Genomic DNA, 12,654 nt, shown 5'->3' on the forward strand with positions numbered 1-12,654 from the left:
TCGGTCGGTCATCCGATCAATCAAAAAACATGTACGAAGTGGCTGAAATCCCAGACCTACTGAAGGAGAGGCGAGCTCAGATCAAGAAGATTAGTCGGACGCAGAACAAGGTTGCGCATGCTATGGCATCCATTGGACGAGCACAAGAACGAACGACATGTTGGTTAGCAAATATCTAGCATTATCATTGTGAATGATTGTAAAAACATTATCAATTAAGTAATGAAATGCTTTCCGCCACAAAAAAAACTCTCGGTCGGTCGGCCACGCCACCTCGAGGACAGAGGTGAGGCACGCTTGCAGCGACTCTGCGCATGGTGAGGATGAGATGACGAGCAACATGGCGGGATGGCTCGTCCTCGTACCCTAGCAGCCAAGGCGGAGCACCACGACCTCCTTGTATCTCGTCGTTGCCGTATCCACCGCCGTTTTGTGTGTCTTCCCACATGTAACAATGATGGTGAGGTTTTCGGCCTCATACCCGTGCTACGATGATGTAGTGGGTGTTGGCTCTGTGCTCCCATCATCGACCACGCCTCCTCTCGCGACCAGCGGTAGCCGGACTTGGGGGCATCGCGGGACATGCAGACGGAGCAGCCCACACGGGATGAGGTGGTGCGAGCCCACAAGCTCTACCACCGCGCGGCCGTGACCCATCAGAGAGTAAAGTTTCTCTGTAGGTTGAGCTACATGAAACCTTTTATCTTGAGCCCTTCAACATTGCTTTGAGATCCTTACTCTTCAACTAACTTTCAACAAGAAGATTTTTCTTTTTTGTTTCTTTCAAATGAAAGAACATATGGACTTCAATGTTACTAGCCAGAGCTGCCTAGCCGACCCGTGCTCCTCACTGTTACCAAACATCGGCGCACAGTGCTTTGCTGCGGTGAACGGCCGGCGAGCCGGCTACTCTACCCACCATCGCCCTTTACCAGATCCGAGCGGCTCCTCCCTGGATTCCGATGCCCTCTGGGCGTATCTTCTGTCGTCGGCTTGCCATCGTCTAGGCTGGCTAGAGCTCGACCTTGACCGTGGTAAAAAAAGTAGTAGTTGGGGACTGGCGTTTTGGCTCCCGGGAACACATGCTCCTGTGTAAACAGTAACACCAAAAAAAATTAAATGTTAATTTTTTTTGGATTTTTTAATAGATGTTTGTGTTAGTGTTGCAAGCATGCATGACAATTTTCATACGAAACGGAGCGGCGATGTTTGTCAGTAAAAAAACAAATTTGGGGTGACATTTTGGGGTCACTTTTGGTGTTCAATTTGTTTTTTTACACAAGGCTTTTTGCGTCAAAATTTGAAGGTAGCATTTGGATGTGACTAAGCACATATAAAATTTTGGTCTTAATTTTTTTTCATTTCAAAATTTTTTTGGGCCCAAGAGCCAAATTGACTTTCTGTTATATGAGACACGAACTTGTAAAGTGGTACATTTTTTTTTGTGAGTGAGTGGTATTTGTTAAATATTCTTAATGAATAAAAGCATCTCAAAAAAATAAAACTGGCTTACAGGAAGTAGAAAATGGCGCCCAACTACAAAAGGGTACACTAGTACAAGCCCAATAAACGTGCTGTGGAATTTGGAGTCAAAGAAAAAGGAAAAAAAATATATAACATGCGTACGTGCACCAGCTACGCCCTACGTGGTGCACTGGTGCTCCCCGCATGCGCACGTGTCCGTCCACCTGCGCTGCACAGACACTCTCCGAGTGCGCAGCGCGTCCACTTCGCGCGAGGCTGATATGAGCGAGGATCCGCATATATAATGGTTGATACTTGATAGGATAGTTTTATTTTAAGTTTTACATGTAATTTAGAGATAACAAAAAAAAAAGTCTACAATGAATCATTTCTTAGCCTTATCTTTAATAACTAGCAATTTCTAAAAACATGGTGAGGCATATTATGTTAAGAGATCATCTCTTGTCTTCTCTTATTTCTAATGAATTCTCTCTCCTCCACCTCATCATTGATCCTACGTGACACTCCTAAGATAACATCATTGTATATGCCCTTAGAGCATCTTCAACAACCATGCTATGTGCGGCGCGTTAAAAAACTTTTTGCAACGCGGAGATAGTCTGTTTTTGCATGGCGAAGAGCGCTTACTCCAACAGCTGCTCAAAAATTTAGAGTGCACGAGCCGCTCCAGCAGGCGCTGCAAACCTGGACAACGCACGCTCTCGCACAAACAACATATAAAATAACACAGTCATAGATTAAAATAGATAAAAAAGACGATACATAGATAGTTCACATAACGTACATAGTTCATCATAGCATATATAGATAAAAAAACTAGTCCAATACGACAAAATAGATAAAACCTACGGTGCAATTAGAACCTACCTTGAATCGTCCTCATCATGGCTAGCTCGTCCGCCTCGATGATGAGTAGGCGGCGCTGGCGTCTGCGGTGTTCCTTACAGTCCTCATCTATTACAAGACGGGGCGGCGACGCGAGGTCCTGCGCCTGCTGGCACATCTGTGCATCGTGGAAGTTCATCTGCGAGCGTGGCCTGCTGAGGCGCCACGCCGCAGCGTCGTAGGCGCGGGCAGCCTCGTGCGCGGTCTTGAACGTCCCGAGACTGAGACGCACGTTGCTGGAGCGGATCTTCGGGTAGAACCAGCCATGTATTTTCAGAATTGAGCTAAAGATTTGGGGGGTAGTATTTCTGATTTTAGAGCACCTTTGCTGGATGTATTTTACTGTAGCTGTTGGAATCAAAACAATGCTTGTGGGTTGTCCTGTTAAGTTGAGTGAGTCATTACAGGGCAGATAGAGTCACCCACACCAATTAATGTTTATGAAGAAGAAAAAACCTGCTGCTGCTGCTGCCGTTGTTATGCCTGTATTCACTGCTGCTGCTGTATTTGTGATGATGTTGTACTTGTGATGATGCTACTTGTGATCTTTTGAAATGACCCATTGGCGACTTCATTACGCGGGGATAATGATTTTGCAGGTACCCCGAGAGACCCTTGAGTTTGCTGGAATGTCGATTAACTTCCGTTCCGGCAAATTCGGGTACTCCATGTGTCCTATTTTCAGCAAAGGTCATGCTAAAATTTCTGTGAATTTTAGCATGACTTTGCTAAAAATAGGACATATGGGGTACTTGCGACTAATGCATGGGCCGGGGTATCTTAGTACTTAATTAAGTAGGATCAACTGCCTCTTGTGTTATACAGATAGAAGTGTGATATCAACTCATAGTTATTACTAATGTCAGTTGCTCGTCATCGATAAACCCTAATCTGGTAGGATGACCTACTAAAAAAGCCCATACCACATATTCTATTTGGATGGCCCTACTAACCCTTGACCATAAATACTTGAGATGAATGTAGCAGGCTTAAAGAAAGAAATGTTTTTAGGCCAACTCCACTGGGCCTGGCTGAAAATGCACAAGTGTGCATGACTAATAATTTTCTATTGTAAAGCTAAACAGGAAAGAGGAACCAGTCATCCTAACCATTTGTTCTCAAAATTACCACTTCACTTCTTACTACTGAAAATCTTAGACCATCTCCATTCACCAATAGCTCAAACCAGTTCGAAGGGCGTGTTTTCACCACACTGTGGATTATCTTATTGGACCCAATGCAAGAGATGATGTAGTTTTGAATTATGAACGTAGGATATGTCGTCATCGGACGATGAAAGTCTCCCGGTGGAGTGCGGCTGGTGCCACGACGATCGAGGTCTGTGCGACATGCCTCACCTGGACGATGATCGGCGCTTCAGCATTAAGCTCGAGGAGACCTTCGAAGTTGACACGGTACACAACGACGACAAGTGTTATTTTCATAATTAAGCATGACTTCAACTATTTCAACGTGTAATTTTCATCTTTTACAATTCGAGTATAGCTTATCCCATGCCATGCAAGACGTTATGTCTTGGAGAGGATGGATTTTGAAGACCATGAAATTTCTGAAACAAAGAAAAATCACCTAAGGACTCATCACGACGTGGATTTTGAAATAAATCTGTATAATTCTGGGAGCGTAACCCATTTTGGTTGCAAAAATTTGGAAGCATTTTGCAAGATGTATGGTTTTGATGAGGGTATGCTTGTCACCATGGATCTTGGTGATCCTAAAATCGAGCAAGACAATATGGACATTTGGGTCCTTGTTGATACGCCTCCAATTCTACCACTATATGAGTTTCTCAAACATAGTTATTAGCTAATTTATATTGTTTATTTTAAAATAGTTGACAGCTTATTTCCATTGACAGCTTATTTTCATTGTTCAAAGAATGTGCGGGAGATGATAGACAAAACCCATTACACCGATGGCTCCGAATTAACAACTTACAAGGAGAAAAATCATCTGGTCGGATTTTGTACTGACATTGAGAATTACAATATCTACAATCAAACTCCTCAGCATTATGATCAATACGTGTCACTAGTGCATGTGTTCAACTACGGTAACTACCATGGTGGTACTCTGGTAAGATTTTTTACTATTACGACATCCGTGCATCTTTTGCATACTTCTAAAATTAATACATCATTGCTAACTATAAAGTTATTACTATGTTTTTCAACAGATAATCCCAGAGAATTGTGTGCCTCATTTGATGTATCAGAAAGGTAGTCTTAATATTTTGAACATATAACCAGGTCATCCTATGAATCTCAACTGCCCATACCAGATTTCTAAAAGAAGTGGAGACATGCAAACCAAAGGATGAAAAAAATATATGGACAGTCGTAAGGAGGTTCTTGGAAGCAAAAGGAAGCGAAGCGCAAGAATTGGAGACAGGATGATCTCCATTCTCCATAATGGAGAGTCAGGGTCTATATTGTATTATGCTATTTTACCCTAAATAGGATATTTAGGTCCTGCCTAATACTGATAATTATGTGCTAAGAACAATTAAGTAGGGTTGGTTCGATGACTATCAAGATGATGATCGTATGACTTGTTATTAATAACGAGTAGAAGTTGTATGATGATAATTAGTAGGACTTGTTAGGATTAGTATTACTTCCGACAAACTCGCTACTCACGGTTTCGAGACTTGTAATGTTCTATCTTTGTTCGGTCTTCTGAATTCAAAGACTAATATGATGAATTGTATTCGGAAACTAATATTTTATTGTATTCGATGAATCTGCTGTTTATATGTTGTGCTCTCTATATTATGTGCAGTAATATGTTTTGTAACATGTGCAAATATCAGAAAAATAATAATCCGTAATATTCATACTAGTGGCGCACCACTCAGCACACTAATGGCGCACTACAAAAAGGACTTTAATGGGGCATCATCCACTAGTGCGCCATTAGTATGCCAAAGCACATGGGTAAATATGCCCTCCTGGAAGGCATACTAATGGCGCACCGTGGGCTATACTAATGGTGCACTGGATGGTGCGCCATTAGCACACCTGTAGTAAAAAATACTAATGACGTGATACTAGTGGCGCACCTGTAGTGCGCCATTAGTAGGCAAAACAGGTGCACCACTAGTAGGCCTTTTCCTAGTAGTGTGCCGCGGTAGCCTGAGCTGCTTCGGCGACGCGGCGGCATGTCGACAGCGGGGGAAGCACGACACGGCGAGGGAAGGGCGCGGCGGCGGCGGCGGGGCGCCAGATGCAAATAAGAGAGGGGCGGCAAAAGGAAGAAAGGGCCGACGGGAGCGGTCGAGTGTGCGGCTGGCTGCATCGGACGTGCGTGTTTTGCATAGTGCGCCGGACGCCACGCGCCAAATCTAGCGCACGAAGTGCAGCTTTTTCCCGCTCGCCGGAATTTCCCGCGCCCGCTCGCACGGATCCGCTCCGCGCGCGCTAAAACTAGCTTTTCCCACGCGCACGATATTTGCCACCGCTGTTGGAGATGCTCGTAGACACCGAGGGCCGTTAGATATGCGGCGTACGGTGGAGGCTGCACGCGCAGTTCCCAGCCGCGCAAACACGTAACACGCAGAATACGTATTCGTGCAAGCTAGAGCGCGCTGCGGCCTGCGGCCAGCATTCAAACAAAAACGCCGCCGCCGGTCTCCTCCCTTTTATACGGTACACGACGCGCTCCGACCCCATCAACCATCGATCGCTCTCCTCAAACACCACTCTTTCTTTAGTTTGCATGCACATTGCATCGATGATCCGATCAAAGTTTGTTGCCGCGATGACGGTCTTGACGGCGCTGATCATGACGTTGCTCCTCACCGGAGGAAGCTCGACACAGGTGCTGAGTGGCGACGCTGTCTCCGGCAAGCCTGCCGTTGGCCTTCTCCGGCATTTGTTTCTGCGGCGTCTGGCGGCGTCGGGAGGGCCAGGGTCGTCGTGCAAGACGAATAGTCCGACCGGTGCTGCCGCTGAAGGGCGCAGGCCTGCCGGGGCTTGACCTGAGTGCCGACCGGTGTTAGCTCGCCCGTGGACACTTTGGCACTTTGCTACTAGTAGTACGTAGTATTTCGTTTCAATAAAAGAAAAATAAAGCCGCTTATAGCTTTCCTCTCCTCCGCCTTCGCCGGTGAACCCGTGAATTCGTCTTCCTCTTGCATGTCGTTTTGATGGCAGGTAGCGGTGAGGGGAATCATGGTGCCTCGTTCCGGTTAGTAGATAGGTTGAAGTTTTAGTCCTAGTGGAGGCGGCGCCTCATCTTCGAGTCGGTCTTTCGGACCCCGATCCTCCTTGAGTTTGTTCGCAGTGACAGATTTAACGGGGCTTCGACGTAGATTCCTGCCAGCTCCTCGGAGTGGCGAGGCTAGGGTTTCTCGTCGTGTGTATACAACAGCGAGATATTGTGTCAGGTTTTTCAGATTGATTCAAGGATTGAACGGCAACGACTGCGGCTTCGAGACAATGGTCCTTAGAGGCACATGCACGAAGACATTTTGGTTGTCATCAATAAGGTCAGGGCGCCTTCAGTATAATAGCGTCGACAATATCATGTTGACGACTTGTTCCGACAACGACAATGGTTGTTCGATGGTCCAAGGGCCTCGATAATATATATAATGTTCTGAGATGCTTTGTACTTCCGACGAACCTTTTTATAATAAATCTGGATCCTTTGTATACATGCCACGTTCCCTTTTCAATTTCGTTTGTTTTGTTTGGTTTACAGTGATCGATCCATGGATGCAGAGGCAGGCCCGTATGGCAGGCAGGTACAGCCTGTGCGATGGCACAGGGCCCCTAAAATTTTGGGGCCTCAGAACATATCTTAAATGTCAACTAATAGTATTAATAAAGGGAATATTCAAGCAACGCTTCATCTCCTGTAAAACGAAACTACTGCGCAGCCGATGCATGCCAGCCGAACACTGCACGATCCTTGATCTAGCGGTGGGCCTGCACTTTGTTCAACGTTGGTACGGTTGGATCAATACTATCGTTCACAAATCGTCCAAGACATGTCGTGTGTATAACAACGCTCCCTGTAAAATATTTCAAGTACCAACACTAGCCAGTTCCAAATTCCAAGGCAAGCCACTATAGAAACATAAGTGCACATCTTTCTCTTGACCTCTCTATCGACTTAAATAACTACTCCGTCCCACAATATAAGATATTTTTGTAAGCTATAAATCACCACTAAAGTGGATCATTATTGGGAAGATTATGTTTATACTTCCTCCGTTCCTAAATATTTGTCTTTCTAAACATTTCAAATGACTACTACATACGGATGTATGTAGACATATTTTAAAGTGTAGATTCACTCATTTTGCTCCGTATGTAGTCACTTGTTGAAATGCCTAGAAAGACAAGTATTTAGGAACGGAGGGAATAGTATGCTAAATAAATAATAAATCACCCATTTGTTCTAAAATATAAGACATTTTAGCAAGCTATGTTAGTTTACAAAAACGTCTTATATTATTAGACGTAATTTTCTATCTAAAGAGCCTCATTTCGTGCTATTTTGCACCGGGTCCTGAATTCTCGGGTACGGCCCTGTGCAGAGGTCAGAGCGATAGAACAATTGCATGCTGACTTGCTGAGAGACTCCATGGGTGGCAAGGCCACCTAATTTACGAAACCAAAAATGAAAAACACCTTTGTCAAAAAAATATGAAAAACACCAAAATGCGCGCACGCCCGTCGCATTCCGATCTGGCGCATGGACAGCCCAAGTTCAGTTTCTTCTCCACGTATTCTTACCTTCTTCCTTCCGCCCCACTTCCCACCTCCCATTACGCCCCGCCGCCCTTCGCCGTTCCAATCCTGCGCTGTACGTGTTCCGTCGAAGCCGATGGCGTGACCCGCCCTTCCCCTTCGCGGCTCCGTGTTCCTTCTTCATTGCCAGCGAGGGCGCCAAGCTCCGGATCCACCGCCATACCTCGCCGCCGGCCGTGATGTCAGGGCTGCGCGTGTATGGAGGGAGTTGAGCGGTCCTGCACTTCAGTGCCCGCTGGAGATCATGTCTGACAGTAGGAGAGATCAATCCAGTCCCATGCTGAAGTTCGTGATCCCCGCGCGCTCCCAGAGGTTATTTTTTTTTTAGGATCGCGCGCTCCCGGAGTAATGCTGGTCACCAGATTTCTGGGGTTGGGCTTTATCCTTGGGCCTTATACTACTCCCCGAGTCCGTGTGAAAAATGTACACTTTGCAGTCTCCTGTACCCTTCATATGTGCCTCTGTTTTCTCTTAATGTACTGTGTGCCATTCTATGCATGTCTCGTTTCTGTTTATGCATTGTGACTTTCACAGTCACTTGCTCAAGTCAACCTGGACGTTTGACAGGAACCTGTTGTCTAGAGAACTAAACGCTGCAATATTTATGCTCAAGCTTTCTCTGTACAAACTGAAATAAAATGGTCGTTCTTCTTCAGATATGTACAAACATGAGGGTACCAGCTGGGTGTCCAAGTGAGCACATGTTGATTTGGAAAACGGTGAGTGGAAAAGAAACGAGTGTGACCTGACCTGCATCCTTTGCACCGGGTGGCTTCTTGGTTGACATTGGTCAAGAAGAGTATCTGAGATGTGGTGGTTTACTCCCAGGGACTGCCAGATTTCTCTTGCCTCTGCAACCTCAAGGTATGAAATTTAAGTTAGAGAGTTTTTTTTTTACTGAAAGAAGGCCCCCTTCGATTTCTATTAAAAGAAAGCATCTGGTTCAAAGCCTATAACATCCACTACAGAAAATTAAAGCCAAAGGACAAGCATAGTTTAACATGCAACATCATCCACGCCCACAGGTCCGGCCTAAGCCAAAAGTGAGCTTAAGTCAGAGAGATGAGGTGAGATAAAATGAAATGGTGGATCCAACGAAAAAAGGAGTGGTACCCAGTGTGTGAAAGAATCTGCTAGGGTATTCTGTTGGGTTGGTGTTCCTTTGAGATAACAATGTTATCTGAAAGACAAATGGCACTTCACAGTTTTGATTGTGTCCCTTTTAAAATCCTTGGTGCTAATTAGTACTCCCTCTGTAAATAAATATAAGACCATTTAGATCACTACTTCGGTGATCTAAATGGTCTTATATTTCTTTATGTTGACGTATAAATGAATTGAATAGTCTTTTTCATCAGATCGATTTTTTGTTGCATTGGTAGAGCATGCACCTCTACATGGTAACAGAGTCAAGAGGTCTTGAGTACTGAGGGTGTGTGCTGACGTATAAATGCATTGTCTAGTCTCTCAGATCGATTTTTTTGTTGCATTGGCTGTATCATGCACTTCTACACTTTAGAGATGGAGTATTTATTAATGTCCATGCATGAAATCAGAAGAAGTAAGAACACTAGATGAGCAGGCAGTGGCAGAGCTACACACACATCACTGGGCGGGCCCAAAAGGGCTAGATTAAGATATACGCCTGAAAATTTGCATCTAGGGCCCAAAATTAGCACCACTCTACATTGAAATCTTATTCGGCTGGGCGGGCCATGGCCTGGTTTGGCCCTGCCGTAGCTCCGAGCAGGCAATCTTTTACAATTCCGTGGTGAATTATACTAATATGCAACACTAATTAAGTACATGCATAAAATACCATTAAGTACATGTACCCTTTCGCTTTCCAAGTGAAGTGGAAATTCAAGGGTGGACCACTTTCAAGTCTAGCTCACACGAGCAAAAAAAATAAGGGTTTCATTTTGATACCCATATTTTGAGAATCACATATTGAAAATGTCTATCGTTATGACCGACCACATATACTACATAATATGCCTTTTGACACTTTTGATATTTGTTTGGATATAACACTAGAAAAGGAAAACATGACACCAGACTAACAAAAACTAACAAATTGACAACGCCAATACTCAGTGGCGCAGCTAGGCGTGCCTTTCCTTCTTGTAAATCTTCTCCAGCACAGAAATAACGTCCACTCTCATCTATGAGTGCGTTTTGTCTGAAGCCTGCTCTGAAAAGAGGGCGCACTACCTTCCCACTCAGTGGTAACATCATTCTTTTCAGGGTGACAAGTGATGTATCTACTTTTATTTTCTGAAGAGGAAAAAACACCCTCTATGATTTCATAAATCCGGTTTCATGATCTGCACAAACTTCTCATGACCCGACAATGTACTATTTTCTTTCAGAATGCGTAAGAATTGTTTTTACTGATGCAGCAGTTGTCCTTGCTACTTTGTACTGATGTAACTGTTACTCTGCAGAAAATGCCACGTCTGAAACTTGGGCTGAAAGGACCATTCACAGGCCGCCCAAAACGACATCTCAGAAAGGCAAAGATCACACCGTATCCCCTGCTGATCGGATGGAGGAGATGAGAAAACCAATCTCAGGATTTCTACATTACAGGCTGCCTGTGGTCTCAAAATCCTGTAGCTCTCGGAGCTGGCAAAGAGCACATGTGGTGGAGCATCGTGGAATCTCAGCGCCAACGACATGCACACAGATAAAAAAAAGCAACAAAATATGCTCTTTGGGTAGCTTTTGCAGTTCGCTTTGCCCCCTCTTGCCCCCAGCGGAAACACCAGTGATGCCATAGAGCACCGAAACAAAAGTTCCTCAAACTGTTGCTCGTTTTGGGGGTGGTGCTAATCAGCAAGATTACGGGAGAGTACTAACCCTGATTTTGTGAGCTAACGAGAGGGTGAGAAAGGCACGGTGCAAGGCGCCTCTCCGGCTCAAGGCACAGTGTCTGCCACAGAAAGAACCAAGCTCAACTGTTGCCACCATGCACAATAGCTTGTGGAGTGGTCTTATCTTAGCTAGCTGCTCTCCAGCATCCAGGAGTTAAAAGACTAGACGAGCCTCCGCACACACTCCACATCGGAGTTGCTCTGTTGGGCACCGAGTCCATCTCAAGATGAAGAAAGGTGCCCTCGCTCTCTTCCTCCTCCTCCTCGCCGTCGCTTCCCATGGCACATGGTGTGAGGCAGCTCCGAGAAGGGCCATGGCTGGTGCAGCTCTCCAGCCCCATGGTTAGTAGTTTGTGTGCATCAATCTCCTCTTTTCTCCCTACTTTCTTCATATCTCTTACAAAGTTATTCCTGGAACTGCCGCTTACTTTTCCAGAAATCCAAGGCCAGAGGCTCCTGGAGATGTCGAGAGCCAGGAAGCTTGGGCACACGGGAGGCCGCGGCTCCGGTGGTGGAGCGAGCGGTGCCGGGAGGCACACCGGTACCGGTGGCGGCGCGGTGAACACGAGGCCGCACAACACCAAGAACGGCGGCGCTGTGGCGCTGCCGGCTCTGGTGACCTCCGCTCTGGCACTGGTTTTCACCACTGTCATTCTTCTCTCGGCGCTCAGCTTCTAAAGTACAGTACTGATCTTGTTGCGGGTGGTAGTGCTAGTATCTGTGTAGTGCTGCAGTTTCAGAAATTGTTTGCCTATAATGTTTGTCGATATCGTGCTGATATGTTGTTTACTGGCTAGTATTTATCCTTTCTGTGTGCTTAGTAAGTTCTTGAATTACCAAGCTATGTTTAGTCAGATTGTACCGGATTATCGTCCTATAACAGTCAATATAAGTATGTACACCAAGGAATCGTCAGTATTGTACTGATCAATTGGAATTCAGACATTGCATATACTGAAATGACATATCCTGGTATCCATGCATTTCATATGTTGAGTGATTCTGATTTAAATAAGGTACTACAGTATGCACGTATTTGACATCTGCACGCAGAGGACAAAAATATTTTGAGTTAAAGAGATAGAGATGCCATATGGAAGCAAAACTGAACGCTACCTTGTCAATAATATCAAGCCTGCGAGTTATGAAATCTGGATGTAAGCAGTATTACCAACTCATATCAGATTTTCTAGGTCAATTTGCAGATGAAACCGGATAGAGATATCATATAGGTACATATTTAGATCACATATTTGTTAGCTAACTTAGAATATGCTCGGTGGCTACAGACATGCTAATGGGCAAATCGGAGAGGCCAAAAAATTCTAACACACTCCACATGATTAGTTTGCTAACGATGAATTTACATGCCTTTAAACACACCAAATAGCATGTCAGGTCATTAGAAAAAACATCTTCTTGGATTGATATTGGAACTGAAATTGTTGTGTGATACAAGGGAAGTGGGTATCTCAGACAAATTGTGTTCATTGTTAGTTTGACACGACAAAGATACCCAAATGAAATCCATACGACTCTACAGCGGTTCAGACTCTGTTGAATGTAATATTTGCAGAATTTTCAAATGCAAAAACTAGCTAGCAACACATAAGGTTTGTCATTTTTTT

General features: G+C 44.8%; 1 protein-coding gene across 2 annotated transcripts; it reads left to right on the plus strand.

Moving 5' to 3' along the window:
* The first annotated feature begins 10,898 nt into the window (after nt 1–10,898).
* Nucleotides 10,899–11,991, plus strand: LOC119333453. Of its 2 annotated transcripts, none has more exons than XM_037606340.1 (2): nt 10,899–11,347; nt 11,463–11,991. In XM_037606340.1, exons 1-2 carry the CDS (start codon nt 11,254–11,256, stop codon nt 11,702–11,704), a joined length of 336 nt encoding a protein of 111 aa, XP_037462237.1. In that variant the 5' UTR covers nt 10,899–11,253; the 3' UTR covers nt 11,705–11,991. The 2 variants fall into 2 exon arrangements, with proteins under 2 accessions (XP_037462237.1, XP_037462236.1); XM_037606339.1 differs by having other exon boundaries at nt 10,913–11,368.
* The last annotated feature ends 663 nt before the right edge of the window (nt 11,992–12,654 follow it).

The sequence above is a fragment of the Triticum dicoccoides genome, chromosome 7A (assembly GCF_002162155.2).
Source record: "Triticum dicoccoides isolate Atlit2015 ecotype Zavitan chromosome 7A, WEW_v2.0, whole genome shotgun sequence".
Taxonomy (NCBI): Eukaryota; Viridiplantae; Streptophyta; class Magnoliopsida; order Poales; family Poaceae; genus Triticum; species Triticum dicoccoides.

Bases quoted from the DNA above. Each gene is read 5' to 3' on its own strand.
- LOC119333453 (XM_037606339.1), top strand. From the start codon at position 11,254: ATGAAGAAAGGTGCCCTCGCTCTCTTCCTCCTCCTCCTCGCCGTCGCT. The intron at 11,369-11,462 runs GTTAGTAGTTTG...TTACTTTTCCAG, and splicing joins TGCAGCTCTCCAGCCCCATG to AAATCCAAGGCCAGAGGCTC.